General features: G+C 45.2%; 1 protein-coding gene across 1 annotated transcript in view; it reads right to left on the minus strand.

Annotated features, from left to right (window-relative positions):
- The window catches only part of LOC124798152 (junctophilin-1), an 889,016-nt gene that overhangs the window by 275,845 nt on the left and 595,523 nt on the right, over positions 1 to 17,648 (minus strand). Inside the window, exons 4-5 of the mRNA XM_047261432.1 lie at positions 10,143 to 10,310; positions 3,012 to 3,346 (exon numbers count right to left, since the gene is read on the minus strand). Of these exons, the coding sequence (XP_047117388.1) occupies positions 3,012 to 3,346; positions 10,143 to 10,310 (503 nt within the window). The remainder of the gene's footprint in view (positions 1 to 3,011; positions 3,347 to 10,142; positions 10,311 to 17,648) is intronic.

Here is a 17,648-nt window from a genome sequence, read left to right on the forward strand (position 1 = left end):
CGTATCCAGGCCGTTATTACGGCCAGAGCTGATTGTTCTGGGTACTGATTTCTCAGGATCTGTGCACCCAAATTGCGTGAAAATGTAATCACATGTCAGTTCTAGTATAATGCATTAGTCCAATGAGTACCCGTTTATCATCTGCATTTCTTCTTGGTGTAGCAATTTTAATGGCCAGTAGTGTACTTAAATCTAACTAACCTAAGGACATCACACACATCCATGCCCGAGGCAGGATTCGAACCTGTGACCGTAGCAGCAACGCGGTTACGGACTGAAGCGCCTAGAACCGCTCGGTCACAACGGCCTGCTACATAGTGTTAATTTGTCATTAAGAGATAGTGAGTGGGGATGTGGACGCTAGAAAATACGAGTGCCAAGTGAAGAAATCTGACTTTCGACCTGTTCTTCTGTTTGAGTTTAGTAGAGGAGTGACAGCAACGGAGGCAGCCAGAAACACTTGCGCCGTGTATGAGCGCAATGCCATTGGACAATGGTTACCTCGTTTTGAGGAGGATCGTTCTGGCATTAATGGCTCTCCACATTCAGGAAGACGTTCGGGGTTTCATGAGAACGTTTAAACCCATTAATCCGCAATGATCCACGTCAGACTGCTCTAGAACTGGGAAATGTGGTGAAACGTGATCATTCCAACATCGCGCGACATTTGGATGCAAAGGGGAAGGTTCAAAGAGCGGGTGTATAGGTATCGCATGTATGTTCATCTCTGCTTACTCGTCGTCAATTGGCTCATGAACAACACCTACCATTCCTATCATGTATGGTTTCTGGTGAGGCGAAGTGATGTCTTTATGCTAACACAAGGAAAAGAAAGGAATGGACGAGCGCAAACAAAGCAGCAACTGCAAGTGTAACCATCCATCACTGTCAACAACTGAAACGTCTTGCAGGCACATTCCAAGAACAATGCCAGGAAGACAACGTGAAGCGATGCTACTCCAAGATGGCGACCACTGGCATTCTGCTAGAGCGCCAAAAAAACCCTATGCGGGAGATGGGCTGCGAAGTCATTCCACACCCACCCATCTTATTAATCTGATCTTGCACCCTCAGATTCTCACCTTTTCCACCCTCTATCGAACAACCTTTCCGAGTGAAGATGCGCTCCGAACATGGCTCGACGAGTTCATCGCCTTTGGACCACGTAATTTCTACAATCGCAGAATCGAAAAGTTATCCTAGCGTTGACAAACTACTGGAAATAGTGAAGGAGAATATATTATTGATGATTAACGTCTCCATTAGGCGCATCTGCTGTGTTTCTTAAACTTATGGAAAAACGCTACGAGCTAATTCACCAGCGCAATAGATTTCTCAATCCCACAACAGTATGGGAGTCGAAGAATTTCAGCGCTTAACATCCGCCTATTCGTTCATGTAATTCTGAAGGCAGACGATAGGAGTTTTCAGACTGAGACAGTCTTCCTTGACTTCTGGGAGGTGTACGAGACAGGTCCACACTGATTTACTGCACGGAGTACTTGTCGGCGAACATAGGACCAGGTTTCTGAATGAATGGAATATTTCTTCATAATAACAACTCAGCACGTCCTCCTCAAAGGACAGCTGCAGGCATATGGGAGAGAAAATTTCCGGCATAGCTGAGATTCACTGCAATAATGCTAAGGTACTATAATCCATCGAAAAAGAAGGTAGTTTAGAAAAATCTCGTTTCTCCGTTCCATGACTACTGCTCAAGGCTATTAGATTTCGCTCTGTCTGGTAATGTAAGGGCTACGGTGTAAGCGATGAAGATCAGAAAATTCGTAAAACTCAGGGGCGGCTTTTTACTGAATGTGGCTGCGTACTGGTTGGTATATATGTTGGTGAATTCCATGAGGAATGGGCGAAGCGGATAGTAACAACCTTACAGTGTGTTAGACGATAGGTAGAGCACGTGTAGTAGCATTTACGTGTTATCACCAGCATTTTTATTGTTCTGTACAAAATGTGATGTAACTCGAGAGTGAATAAAGCTGTACTCAAATGAAAGACATTTTGTTTTTCTCGTATAATTCTCTCTTTATCTGGTACGTTACATGATATCCCTTTCCATTTAGAAATTACTAGTTGCATCCAAGACAGTGGCTTCCGAAACGGTCGCATTGTGGGAAATATACAGCGTGTCCTATTTCTGTTAGAACTGACTGTGTGAAAGTCCACACTGCAGTGCCGTTGCGTGGCCAGTTGTGGCTTTACTATCTTTGAAGTTTCAACAACTGCCTAGTAGAAGACCTAAGCAGTAGCATCACTGGAGCAGGCGTCCTGGGCGCAGATGTAACAGTACGTGCCTGACACTCTTCGGAAAACGACTGTGGAGCAGCGAGGCAACATCAACTTCTGTATTAAGCTTTGCGTTTGTGGGCGACAGTTCGTCGAATTCGACCCGAAAATCGAGAGGCAGGTCCCTGGTCGCTCCACAATGACAACGCCCAGTCCACAAAACAACGGTCGTGCACGAGCTTTTGGCCAGGAAAGCGATCACAGTCCTGGATCACCCGCTGCATTCGCTGGATTTGGCTCCAGCCGCTTCTGGTTGTTTCGCAAATTGAGGCTGACTATGAAAGTGCATCGTTATGACGCAGTTAAGGACATCCAAGAAAACTGTACTCCAAGACTAAATGCAATTACAAAAAAGGGCTACGTTGACTGTTTCAAAGAACTTTTGAGATAATTTCAACTGCGTATTGACCCAGGGAGAGAATGTTTTGAATAAACACAGTGATTTTGCGAACGTAATTCACGACTTTAATTTACTGGGACACACCGTGTAGAACTTCACAGGTTTGGCCCTTTCCCATTTCATATTAGTTAACTTTAAATTTCTGTGTATGTTTAGGGTCAACGTGGAGTACCAACTCCAACCTCGGTGTAAAACAAATTCTTTCCAGTGTCGCCAGTTTAGTTGCGAGCAGTGTACATCTAGACGTGAACGTAGACGGCAGCATGACAAAAAGCTTGAGCCAGCTCTGAGCGAGGAGAGGGCTCACCTGGAGATGGCGATGTCGGCCTTCTGGAGGGCTATCTTGGAGGCGCGCTGCGCCGCGTTGACGGCGGCGTCGATGCGCTCGCGGAACTTGGCGGAGCGGATGAGGAACATGTGCTTCTTCTTCTGCGAGGTGATGAGCACGTTGTTCTTGTACTTGCCCTCCTCCTTGGTGCCGTCGCGCAGCGTCGTCACGCCGTAGCCGTACTTCTTGTTGGCGAACCACTCACCCTCGTAGCGCAGCCCGTCCGACCGCTCGCTGATGCCGAAGCCGGACCGCTTGTCGTTCTTCCACTCGCCCATGTACGTCTCCGTCACGCTCGCGTCCAGCTGCTCGTCCTGCGGCAAAGCACCAACAGCTGTACAGCTTGATAACCCCCCCCCCTTCCCCTCGCTGACAAACAGACGTTAAAACATATACAGCGAAACTCAACTTCTTCTTGCAGATACGTATATACAGGGTGGTCCATTGATCGTGACCGGGTCAAATATCACACGAAATAAGCGTCAAACGAAAGAACTACAAAGAACGAAACTCGTCTAGCTTGAAGGGGGAAACCAGATGGCGCTACGGTTGGCCCGCTAGATGCCGCTGCCAACTGCGTTTTTCTTTTTCTTTTTTTTTTAAAAAAAATAGGAACCCCCATTTTTTTATTACATATTCGTGCAGTACGTAAAGAAATATGAATGTTTTAGTTGGACCACTTTTTCCGCTTTGTGATAGATGGCACTGTAATAGTCACAAACATATGGTTCACAATTTTAGACGAACAGTTGGTAACACGTAGGTTTTTAAATTAACATTTTATTTCGGTTGTTCCAATGTGGTACATGTACCTTTGTGAACTTATAATTTCTGAGAACGCATGCTGTTACAGCGTGATTATCTGAAAATACCGCATTAATGCAATAAATGCTCAAAATGATGTCCGTCAACCTCAATGCATTTGGCAATACGTGTAACGACATTGCTCTTAACAGCGAGTAGTTCGCCTTCCGTAGTGTTCGCACATGCATTGACAATGCACTGACGCACGTTGTCAGATGGTTGTCAAGCGTTGTCGGTGGATCACGATAGCAAATATCCTTCAACTTTCCCCACAGAAAGAAATCCGGGGACGTCAGTTCCGGTGAACGTGCGGGCAGTGGTATGGTGCTTCGACGACCAATCCACCTGTCATGAAATATGCTATTCAATACCGCTTCAACGCACGCGAGCTATGTGCCGGACATCCGTCATGTTGGAACTACATCGCCATTCTGTCATGCAGTGAAACATCTCGAAGTAACATCAGTAGAACATTACGTAGGAAATCAGCATACATTGCACCATTTAGATTGCCATCGATAAAATGGGGGCCAATTATCCTTCCTCGCATAATACCGCACCATACATTAACCCGCCAAGGTCGCTGATGTTCCTCTTGTCGCAGCCATCGTGGATCTTTCGTTGCCCAATAGTGCATATTATGCCGATTTACGTTACCACTGTTGGTGAATCACGCTTCGTCGCTAAATAGAACGCGTGCAAAAAATCTGTCATCGTCCCGTAATTTCTCTTGTGCCCAGTGCCAGAACTGTACACGACGTTCAAAGTCGTCCCCATGCAATCCCCGTGCAATCAATCTTGATGTAGCGTTCTCAACACCGACGTTTTTTACCGATTCCCGATTCTCGCGCAATTTGTCTGCTACTGATGTGCGGATTAGCCGCGACAGCAGCTTAAACACCTACTTGGGCATCATCAAGCGTTGCAGGTCGTGGTTCACGTTTCATATGTGGCTGAACACTTCCTGTTTCCTTAAATAACGTAACTATCCGGCGAAAGGTCCGGACACTTGGATGATGTCGCGCAGGATACCGAGCAGCATACATAGCACACGCCCGTTGGGCATTTTGATCACAATAGCCATACATCAACACGATATCGACCTTTTCCGCAATTGGTAAACGGTCCATTTTAACACGGGTATTCTATCACGAAGCAAATAGCGTCGGCACTGGCGGAATGTTACGTGATACCGCGTACTTATACCTTTGTGACTATTACAGCGCCATCTATCACAAAGCGAAAAAAGTGGTCCAACTACAACATTTATATTTCTTTACGTACTACACGAATATGTAATAAAAATGCGGGTCCCTATTTAAAAAAAACGGAGTTGACATCCGTTTGACATATGGCAGCGCCATCTAGCGGGCCAACCATAGCGCCATCTGGTTTCCCACTTCAAGCTAGATGGGTTTCGTTCATTGTAGTTTTTTCGTGAGATATTTGGATCGGTCACTATCAATGGACCACCCTGTACAGCTTCGCAATTAATATGCAGCGTGGGTGAGGAAGTTGCTCCCTAGCTTTAAATATCAATTAGTTTTGTGATTGTTGATGTATGTTAATGAACGTTATTGTGTTTCGTTACAGGACACCTGCGAATACCTCAACTATCCGTTGCATCTTCTTACGGTGAACGACGAGATGGCAAGAAAGTTGACTTTACAAGAGCGCGCTCAGCTCGCTTCGCAGTTTGAAGTGTGAAGTTATGTTGCCCTTGTTCAGTAGCGGTGGCAGGGTCTTCGTGGCCCTCACGCCATTCCTGATGCTAAAACCATTAGGAACTGTCACAACGAGCTAATGGCAACTGGATCAGTTGTCGATAAACCACGAGGACAACGACCGGTGGCGCGATCTCCAGAAAATGTAGCGGCAGTGAGGAACATCTTCCCGCACAGTCCTGGTAAATCAATAACTCAGGCACCTCGTGAGACTGGAAGCAGCAGGGACACCGTGCGTGTTGTCTTAAAGAAGAACTTGATCAGGAAATCCTGCAAACCCCATTATGTCCAGGTGTTATCGTTGGAAGACTGTGACAGACGGATGGAATATGGGGAAATTATGCTGTCATGGTACAATGATGCCGGCCGCGGTGGTCTAGTGGTTCTAGGCGCGCAGTCCGGAACCGCGGGACTGCTGCAGTCGCAGGTTCGAATCCTGCCTCGGGCATGGATGTGTGTGATGTCCTTAGGTTAGTTAGGTTTAAGTAGTTCTAAGTTCTAGGGGACTGATGACCACAGATGTTAAGTCCCATAGTGCTCAGAGCCATTTGAACCATTTTGGTACAATGATTGGCCATATTTGTTCAAGAACATTCTTTGGAGCGATTAGGCTACGTTTCAAGCTAGAGGATTCGTCAGTCGACACAACTGCTATTATTGGGCAGCAAAAAATCCATGAATGTCAACTAAAAAAATCATCAAGTCGACTGAAATTGACAGTTTGGTGCAGTATGGACTCGAATCGTCTCAATGGGCCTCTTGCGAGACGCTATGAACAGCGACTGATACTGCCAGATGCTGAGTGAGTATGTGTGACCACTGATATCATAACCGGAAAATGTTGTGAATGTGCTGTGAATGTTGTGCCTGCATCGTTCCTGATTAGCTGGATAAACACTTCCCAGGACGTTGGCTGCGATGGCGAGGTTCCCACGAATGACCTCCGAGAAGTCACGACCTTATCCCTTGTGTGTACCGAACAAACGCACGCACTCCGGACGAATTATAGGAGAGGATCACAGTTGTCCTCAGAAATGTGAGAAATCAGTTGATGACGTTCCTATATGTTTACGTCGTCTGCTCGACAACGCAGGCGCTTATGTAGGATTATACTACTCACATTGTCATGGTCCTGAGAACCAACTACAGCTTGTTTCATTTGTAAATATTCATTAATAAAAAGTTTAAGGAAATTTAAAACGAGGGAGCGACTTATAAACCGCCCTGCATTTCTTTGTTTGCAGGCACATGTATGGAGTACTGGTACAGGAATGAATCAAGCAGCTAGAAGAGTCAAAATAAAACGGTGCATCCCATTTATAAAGTGAAATAAACTTGGAAATTCGTTTTTCTGAATTTGGCGGAGAGCTGCCCTACAACAACCCAGCCGTGGAGTTACAAGTGGACGGCAACAACACACCATTACATGAACCAATTATTAGGTGGTGCAGACTCTTTCAGTGTGGCCAAGGACTCTGAGGACGAAGAACTAAGCGGCAGACCATCTCTGTAAAGAGTAGGGAACTGTAAGAGAAGTGAAGGCCCTGGTGCTTGGAGACTAGCGCAGCAGATCGCGGCGGTAATGGACATAAAAAAATTCGACGTCTATCAGTTTTTAACATCTGGCATGACATTTAGAGCTTGATGAAGTTCACCGGCGGCTGTTTCCACGACTGTTCACACTCGTTCAGAAACCTCACCGAACCGAGAAACGTTGCAACTGTGTTCGGCCAACTCGAATCAAACAGAAAGACCCTATATTGTATGATTACAAAATTGCAAAAGAATGACTGGAAGCAGTTCAAATAAATGGCTCTGAGCACTATGGGACTTAACTTCTGAAGTCATCAGTCCCCTAGAACTTAAAACTACTTAAACCTAACTAACCTAAGGACATCACATACATCCATGCCCGAGGCAGGATTCGAGCCTGCGACCGTAGTGGTCTCGTGGTTGCAGACTGTAGCGCCTAGAACCGCTCGGCCAGGAAGCAGTTCGATAAAATATGGGTGTGGAGCGATCTGAAGCGGAACGACCACATAAAATTAATCACGTGTACGGCAGATGCCAGACTAAGATTCACTAGAGGAATCTTCAGGAAATGTAGTCCATCAACAAATAAAGTAGCTTACAAAACACTCACTCGACCAATACTTGAACACTGATCGTCAGTACCAGATAGGGCTGGTAGAGGAAATAGAGCAGTTCCAAATAAGAGCAGGATGTTTCGTTCCAGGTTCATTGAGTAAGAGCGAAAGCGTCACGGAAATACTCAGTCAACTCCAGTGGCAGAAGCTGCAAGAGAGGCGTTTCGCTTTACTGTTAGAATTGCAAGAGTGTACATATCTAGAAGAGTCAACGAGTATGTTATATCGTCCACAGATTGTGGCGCCACACCAAAGTCTGCAACGCATATCGGTACCAGAGACATTAGCGATATCTCGCTGCAATCTTTAACGATGAATGGGAGAGGCTGAAGAAGACACGCCCTCTCTCTCAGCATAGCAGCGCCCACACACAGAGGTCAATATAGAGTCGAGCTTGGAAGCGCTCTGATTCATTTCGGAGCTTCAGATAAAGCAGTCAGTATTGCTGAGCAGGACTCAAATGGAAAATGTTTAATATTGTACTTGAAGAGAAGAGGTTCTTAATTAGCACATCAAGTAATGCTTTAATAGTCAATGACAGTTGTAAATTATCAAGCACTCCTGTGGAAAAGGATTGTATTAAGTATATATTTTTATCATTCATGGAATATTTCACACGTTTAGTTGGGATGAGCCATCTCCCAGAACGGTCAAAGAAAGTCATAGCGGAACGACTGTAGTTTTGTCGGGTCATAACACAATGTATTGCTTCCTCCCCCGCATATCTTGTGGAAAGACTATGAAGATGAAATTAGGAAGACTCGAGTCCAGATGGAGGCTTACCGGAATCTTTCTTCTCGCGAACCATACGCGACTCGAATAGGAAAACGGGGAAGAGATATTGGTACACAAAGTACCAATCGCCACAATCAAAATATATCAGACTTAGTGTAGATGCAGAAGCAGATGTAGATATACTCTGTTAGCCGCCTACTCAGCACGGACGAGTGCTAGATGTATCACTAAGAGCCCGAGACAGAAGACCACAGCAAAGGGAGAGGGGAGGACTAAACTTGTGGATTCATCACCACAAAATAGGCAAAGACACAACCATCACCGCACGAGATACGCTGACAAGGGATCTCCCCATCGCACCCCACTCAGATTTAGTTATAAGTTGGCACAGTGGATAGGCCTTGAAAAACTGAACACAAATCAATCGTGAAAACAGGAAGAAGTTGTGTGGAACTATGAAAAAATAAGCAAAATATACAAACTGAGTAGTTGATGCGCAAGATAGGCAACATCAAGGACACCATGAGCGCAGGAGCGCCGTGGTCCCGTGGTTAGCGTGAGCAGCTGCGGAACGAGAGGTTCAAGTCTCCCCTCGAGTGAAATGTTTAATTTTTTATTTTCAGTTTATGTGACAAACTCTATATGTTTTCATCACTTTTATGGGAGTGATTATCACATCCACAAGAAAACCTCAATCGAGCAAGGTAGAAGAATCTTTTTACCGATTGACCAAGTGTACAAGATAGGTGGGTCGACAACATATTCCCATGTTCCCATTGGAGAGGAACATCCTTTCGTCTACTAATCGCACGGTTTTGCGGTGCGGTCGCAAAACACAGACACTAAACTTACTACAGTGAACAGAGACGTCAATGAACGAACGGACAGATCATAACTTTGCGAAAATAAAAAGAGTAAACTTTTCACTCGAGGGAAGACTTGAACCAAGGACCTCTCGTTCCGCAGCTGCTCACGCTAACCACGGGACCACGGCGCTCTTGAGCTCACACTATCCTTGATGTTGCCTATTTTGCGCATGGACTACTCAGTTTGTATATTTTGCTTATTATTTCATAGTTCCACGCAACTTCTTCCTGTTTTCCCGATTGATCTGTGTTCAGTTTTTCAAGGCCTATCCACTGTGCCAGCTTATAACTAAATCTGAGGGGGGTGCGATGGGGAGGTTCACTTGTGAGTATTTTTTGGGATTGCAATGGTGCAGTGCAAAAATTATTAAACTCGTAAAAAGCAAACCGATGTCTCCTGACAAGGTTACAGGAGGCTCTCAAGAAGAAGCGTCCCGGGGAGCTGTGCAGATGGTTGGTTTTGCCCCACGACAACGGCGCGCCTCATTCTTTACAGTACAAACTCACCCATGCTGCCTGCTTGGGCTATCAAATTTTGACTGAGACACCCATATCTTCCTGACATGTCACCATGTGACTTCCTTGACTATCATCGTATGAATAAAACACTACCCAAATCACAAGAGATTTTCGAGGCGTACTGATTCCTGAAAAGCCAACACGCAGACTTCTACAAATAGGATCTCCGCCAAGCCCTCCACCGTTTTGGCAAATGTGTCACACTGAAGGGTGCATACGTAGAGATGGACTAGCACCAAGTTGCAGGATCCCAATCTTACTTGTTCTAGGTGATAATGAAAGCCACATTACTACCCCTGGTAGTGACGGACTTACCTCGACGACGAAGCTGGCGTTGGAGTCGGTGTGCACGGAGGCGTTGGTGACGGCCGACTGGGAGGAGTCGGTGCTGACCCACGAGGTGGTCGAGCCGGTGCTGCGGATGCTCGCCGACGTGCCCCGCTTGTCCAGGTCGCTGGCGCTCCGGTGTTTCAGCTTCAGGCCCTGCAACACGGCCACGCGTCACAGTTGCTGCTGCTGTCCACCGGGTCCCTTTTCTATGTGTCCCACAAGCAGACATGCTCATCACTTTCAGGTGTTTCTTTACAAAAGAAAATTCAGGAGTACTGCCCCAATTTAAACGTCGCGCCACTACAGGGGTGACTGATATAGATATTAGTCCCAGTGGCGTTGAAAAACAGCTTAAATAACTAAAAGCTGATAAAGCTCCAAAGTTCATTGGAATCTCTACCAGTTTCTATATTAAATTTGTGGCTGAGTTGCCCTCTCTTTTAACCATAATCTGTCCCTCGAACAAAAAAATTCTCTAATTTTCCAGAATGAGATTTTCACTCTGCAGCGGAGTGTGCGCTGATATGAAACTTCCTGGCAGGTTAAAACTGTGTGCCGGACCGAGACTTGAACTCGGCGCACACTCCGCTGTAGAGTGAAAATTTCATTCTAGAAACACCCCCCAGGCTGTGGCTAAGCCATGTCTCCGCAGTATCCTTTCTTTCAGGAGTGCTAGTTCTGCAAGGTTCGCAGAAGAGCTTCTGTGAAGTTTGGAAAGTAGCACACGGGGTACTGGGGGGATTAAAGTTGTGGGGACGGGGTGTGAGTCGTGCTTAGGTAGCTCAGTTGGTAGAGCACTTTCCCGCGAAAGGCAAAGGTCACGAGTTCGAGTCTCGGTCGGGCACACAGTTTTAATCTGCCAGGAAGTTTCAAACTGTAAGTTGGTTGAAAGAAAGCACAGATCACGTATCATGTCCGAACACAAGAAACGTCGCAGAAGTGATCCGCAAAACTACCGTCCGGTATCCTCGACATTCGTTTCTGTAGAATCTTACAATCTCAATCTAAAACGTAATGAGGTTTCCGAATAGAATGACCTCCTCTGTACCAACCAGTGTGGACTCCGAAAACGTCGCTTATGCATACCTCGACTCGCGCTTTTTTCATATGGCACACTGATAGTCACGAATTAGGTCAGCAAGATACATACAGTATTTCTTGACTTCCGGAAATCATTTGACGCAGTAACACACCAAGGTTTGTTAAGGTAAATCTGCTCATAAAAAGGATCGAAAGAAACTTGTGACTGGTTTGAAGATTTTTTGGCAGGGAGGTTCCAGGACGCTATCATGGATGGAGAGTCAGGGACAGATAAATAACTTAAGGTGTGTCCCTCCAAAGTGTGTTAAATCCCATGCTGTTCACGTTATATGTTAACGACCTGCCAGACTTTTAGGAAATTATGCAGTTATCTTTAATAAAGTGCTGTCAGAAAAAAAAAATGCACAAAATTTCAGGCAGATCTTGTCAGAATTTCGAACTGGTGGGCAAAGGCTGCCAGCTTCCTTTAAATATTCAGAATGTATAATTCTACAACACTACGAACGGCAGCAACATTACGGTGAAAATGTAAACAAAATTATACAAAGTAAAAGTTTTTAGCGTGTACAGGAGATGCTGAAGATTTCATTGTTCGATTAGGTGGGCGATTGTTGGCGTAAAGGATTGTGGAGGCTTCTACTTCTAATACAGTTCATTTTCTCTGGGAAATTGTGTGCTACTTCGCTTATGAGCCACGCTGATTAACAGTTATTGCCACAGCATGGATGAACTAGTTCTTAGTCTGGAGGAAGGTACAGGTGCACTACCTGAGAAAAATGACGGATGGTTCTGTATGTCCCATCCTCGGTAAACTATACCTTGTAACCTTTTCATCCATTTCGTCAGTTTTGCATGATTGTCGGGTCTTTGCGGAGGAGTTTGGTTTATTAGCGTACTTTCCGGTTACTACCATTCCTTTGTCGTTTTCCAAACTTAATGACGTCATTCGGTACGTTTTTTTATGCGCGAATAGATGGATCAAGCAAACCTCTACCCATACGTGTTGCCCTTCTATTGTATACGTTCAATATCCTCTAATAATCATATTTGGTGTGAGTCCAACCGCCTCAGCAGTATCATAGAATGGCTCGCACAAGCGTCTTGCAAGGAATTCTCCTTGTAGACTCACGGTATTTTTTCAATGAATCGAAGTTTGCTATCTGATTTATTATGTATACGGTCATTCAATTTCCTACAAACTGTTACAAAGCTATCTGTATGAGTTGACTGACTCCAAAAGTGGGTCACTGATAATGCAGTCATAGGATGCTACGTGTATCCTTTTTGTGAGATGAAACATTTCACATTTCTAAATACTTAAAGCTTGTTACACAATTTGAAATATTATGAAGATCTGACAATATTTGTACAACTTCTTTCAGACAGCACTTCCTTACAGATAACTATAAAATCTGCAAAAGTCTGGGCCTATTGTTAATATTGTCTGCCAGGACATTAATATACTATATGAAAAGCAATAATCGAAACACACTTCCCTGGATCACTTCTGAATTTACTTCTATAGTTGAATGTCTGTTTATACAAGACGTAAACGATAACTGTTTATAGCGTACCACTGTGGCGTAGAGCAAGTCGAGACACACGATTTCATACAAAACGCTTGTGGTCCATAAAGTCGAGAAAGTACCACACATTGACCCAGAAAAAACCCCTAGCTACAGCGCATGCGCGGGATTGAATATTCTCTCGCTCTCTGCGCGCAAAACCCTAGAGAAAAAACGAAATGGACACTTTCTTATAAGAAATTTAATGTAATTTAATTTTGTACTGGAATACATTTAATTCACAAACGCAACCCCCCCCCCCCCCCCCACCACCACCACCACCACCACCACGAATCAGGATTTTTAATATGTTGTTCATGGCACTCCATCCTACCAATGCACAAATATTAAAAATTTGCGAGTACACGAATTATTTCCCAAATATGACCTCTTTTGATCTTCACTGACTGGGTTATTACGTCATAGGCTTAGTCACCTATTTCGTTAACACTATTAATTTAAACTTCCCCGTTAGGATATTGAAAGAAGAAAAAGGTTTTGTAAATGTTATGTGTAAAATAACTACGTTTACAATTCGATCTGAACTTGACCACTACAAGCACAATATTTGCGTGGTAAGAAGGTCAGCCAAACAAAACTATTTAATTGTTTATTTTATGCTGTTAAAATACACAAAACTATAAAGTAAAATTTACAAAAACCTCCATTTTACAATTTTTAAGGGCAGGACTGCGTCGGTGGCATAACAATAGTCCATAAGATGAAGACCAAAGAAGGCCTAATACGGGAAATAATTTATGCAGTTGCTATTTAATGTACAGTGGCAGGAGGTAATTCCACGAACAACACCGGTAAGCGTGGAAGGGGAGGGTGGTGTTTGAACGCCACTTTAACATTTTTGCTTGAATAACTGGGCAACAGTGGCTGTGGCGAAAGCGTAATACAGCACAAATTGAACTAGATAATTAAATTTCTATTTTTGCTTGAATAACTGGGGAACAGTGGCCTCTGGCGAAAGCTTAGTATAGTACAAATTAAACTAGATAATTAAATTTCTACAGAAAAGTCCATGTTTTCGTTAAGATCAAGGCTTTGCACGCAGAGAGCAAGAGGATATTGAAAATCTCGCGCACTGCGCATGCGCTGTAGCGTAGGTGGGCGCTGTGCAAAGACGCAGTGCACCGGGAAACGCCAGAACGTTGGACATGCCTGCGAGCACGAATGCCTAAAATCTTACGAAACATCCTGCACTGCTGCCCATACAAAATCACCCATGTTCAGGAGTTGCTTCCTGCTGACCTGCCAGCAAACAAACATTCGCTCTGGAATTCCTATCCGGCCGGAGTGACCGAGCGGTTCTAGGCGCTACAGTCTGGAACCGCGCGACCGCTACGGCCGCAGGTTCGAATCCTGCCTCGGGCATGGATGTGTGTGATGTCCTTAGGTTAGTTAGGTTTAAGTAGTTCTAAGTTCTAGGGGACTGATGACCTCAGAAGTTAAGTCCCATAGTGCTCAGAGCCATTTGAACGATTTTTTTGGAATTCCTTGTTCGCATAGAAGTGGATAATGAACGGCCATGGAACAATATGTAGACAGAAGAAGCTCATTGCCATCTCCAAAAACACGTCACTATGTTGAATAGCAGAATATGGGCAACGGAAAGTCCGCACGCACATCAGTCGGCACCACTTCATTCTCCAAAGGTGGCTATGTGGTGTGGGTGGACGGTGTTGTTTATCGTAGGGCCGTACTTTTTCGAGGAGATAAATGCTGCGGGTCCTGTTATCTGTACCATCACTGGTATACGCCATGAGAACCTTTTGCACACCAGTGTCATTCCAACAGCGTGGATGTGTGGGTAGGACCATTTCTATGCAAGATGGCGCTCCTCCACATATTCCACAGCCAGTGAAACAGTTGCTACAGGGGCATTTCGAAAAAGCTAGAATTATCAGCCGTCACTTTCTTTAGCCAGGCCGTCCAGATTACCTGATCCTAACCTGTGTCACTTCTGGCTGTGGGAGTTACCTGAAATATGTGTTCAGTGTTCCAGTTCCGAAAGTAACTGAATTGAAAACATGCAATGCACAACGCATTTTGGACGTGAGCTCCGAGACAGTCCCAATTGTTGTGGAACATGCTGTCTCTCGATTTCAACTTGTGCCAGAAAACGGTAAACAGCACATTGAACATCTCTTCCACCAGTCTCACAACATCTATGTCATTTTGATTTTCATGCGGGTTTTGGTCCCAAGACAATAAAAAACCGATTTTTCCCATCCAATGTGGTACGACCTTGCCGTGGTGGATGGGCTTACCCAACTAATAGTGCCACAATTACTGACTGCCGAACTTTTACAAAAATGGTTCGGATGGCTCCGAGCACTATGGGACTTAACTTCTGAGGTCATCAGTCCCCTAGAACTTAGAACTACTTAAACCTAACTAACCTAAAGACATCACGCACATCCATGCCCGAGGCAGGATTCGAACCTGCGACCGTAGCGGTCGCGCGGTTCCAAACTGTAGTACCTAGAGCCGCTCGGCCACTCCGGCCGGCGAACTTTTACAGCCATGCACATTGAACAGAATGGATGGTTAATGTGCAACTCAAATCATAGCGGTCGATTCCGATTCATCTCTCATTTGTAACCGAAACCATTTACGTGACGAATCTTACAGTGCCATCCATGGGTAACTTTTTTCCATGACGTTTCCCTCTGCGTCTATAATATGCTGTTCAAATTTGATGCCATTCTGAGCAGCGGTCCTCTTTTTACAGTCTGTTGTTACTGGAACTTTAATTATGGATGCCCTGTATTTAATCTCCAAGTACCGGATTTATATCACGTCTCTCCGAAGCACACAAAGTCTTCATGGCTTTTAAGTCTGACTTTATAATGTGACTCTTTTGGAATGCAAAACCAGCATCTGCGCGTTGTTAACATGTACTACGATTAACACTGAACTTGCGTTTTGGCAAACGCCACGCTGCTGGCCGAGAAACACCATTTCCCACGTCATGTGGAGAGCATCCAGGCGGAGCAAATGGAAAGCTTAACCGCGTTTCGCGCAGGCGGAAAAGTTGTGGAACCCATTTTCCGGACTGTCGGTCAAAGAAAAACCCGCTCCTCCTTGAAGTGACGTGCAGGGGAAGGTCACACACCAGTATGTCCTTTGAAGCACGACTCGCGCTGCATGATTAGCTAGCCACTGTCATGTATGCAAATAAAATTAGATAAAACTAAAATTTTCATACGAATGAGGCGATAGCCGGCGACAGAAAGGCGTAATGAATATTTATGCAGCAGTAAGTAGCACGTTCCTTTTTTTGTTTATAGAGCACCGGAGTTCACAGTTCCAAATAAAACAGACTGGAAAAGCCGTCTACTAACCAGACGAACTATTACTGGCGCGCCCTGTTTTGTTGTTTTCCCTCTACTTATTGCTAAACTGTTCGTATATAAATATGTTGTAAAACGCTGCTGCCGGAACAGACCGTTGAGGCAGATCAGAACATCAAAATACCCTTTTCAAATCTCAAACATCTACGCTGCATGTATTCAGACTTACGCGATGAATAAAAATTTGTGACAAGGCCAGGATTCGAACCTGCGTGTCGTGCTCACCAGATAGATGCACTAACTACTACGCCACCCTGACACAGTGGCTTTGCACAACTGCACAGGCTACCCTAGTACGCCTCCCTCCTCCATCCAAATTCCCATTCATACCTCAGCCCACTTGAACATGAACAGCATTGCAGATGATCTTCAGCTGTATTGAAACAGCACGTCAGCATTGAACGAAACGGGAGATTCTGCAAGAAGCCAAGGCATAGGCGCTTTATTCAAATGAAACCACATGGTTCCAGAGACTTTTTGAAGTCTCAAGCATCTATGATGTATGTATGCTGACTTATGACATGAATGAAAATTTGTACCAAGGCCGGAATTCGACCACTGATCGAGTTTAGGTGGATACCATGTGGTCTGAAACGTTAATGGTAATTTGGATGAAGGGGAGGAGCGTGATAGAGTAGTCTGTGCTGTTGTCGAAAGACACTGTGCCAGCGTGGCACAGTAGGTAGCGCACCTGCCTTGTGAGCTGGAGACCCGGGTTTCGAATCCTGGCCTTGGCACAAATTTTCAGTCATCGCTTCAGTCCGCATAATACAAAATAATGATCTTCGTTAGGCTTGTTGCGCTGTCCTGTAAGCGTGTCTACAGAACTAATGATGACGTTTTGAAGAAATTTATGATGAGACAAAACATTACGAGCGCGGCTCACCGCGAAACTGAATGCCAACTAGTGGTGTTGCGGACACGTGGCACACCAACGGAACTACATAATCGAGGCAGAGACGAATGGGGAATTGTTCTGCCGACAGGTACTGGCCGCAGGTGGGGACTCCACTGACGCACAGGCGACTCTGACAAAGGATAGACTGTGATGGTGCCTGAGGAGATGCATCTCGGAAAGGGCAAAGCTGTTTGGCTGTTGGTGTCCTGATTTAGTACCCATGTTTGGAGAGCTGTTGAAGGACGGTGAAACCACGAGTGAGCGAATAGGTGGAGGACTTTCACGCCTTGTCAGGAGGTGTAGGTCGTTCACGCCTTGTCGCGTAACGTGGAAGTCGGAGGCTTGCCCAAACTACGAAGCAGAACAGACGGCGATCTGTAACAGATCTGACAACAAAGTACGATGTTCATGTAGGCACATGTGTTTCGGAACACACCGTTCAGCGCATGTTGTGGAACGTGGGGCTCCGCAGGAGTCAACCCCTACTTGTTCCCACGTTGGTCCAACGACACTTTCAATTACGATTGGACTGCGTTGGCGACGGGATCATCGAGATTGGACGATGGATCAAGGGAACGTGTCACGCGGTCGGATGAACCACGGCTCTTGTTACGCCAGGCTG

This window comes from Schistocerca piceifrons, chromosome 5 (genome assembly GCF_021461385.2).
Source record: "Schistocerca piceifrons isolate TAMUIC-IGC-003096 chromosome 5, iqSchPice1.1, whole genome shotgun sequence".
NCBI lineage: Eukaryota > Metazoa > Arthropoda > Insecta > Orthoptera > Acrididae > Schistocerca > Schistocerca piceifrons.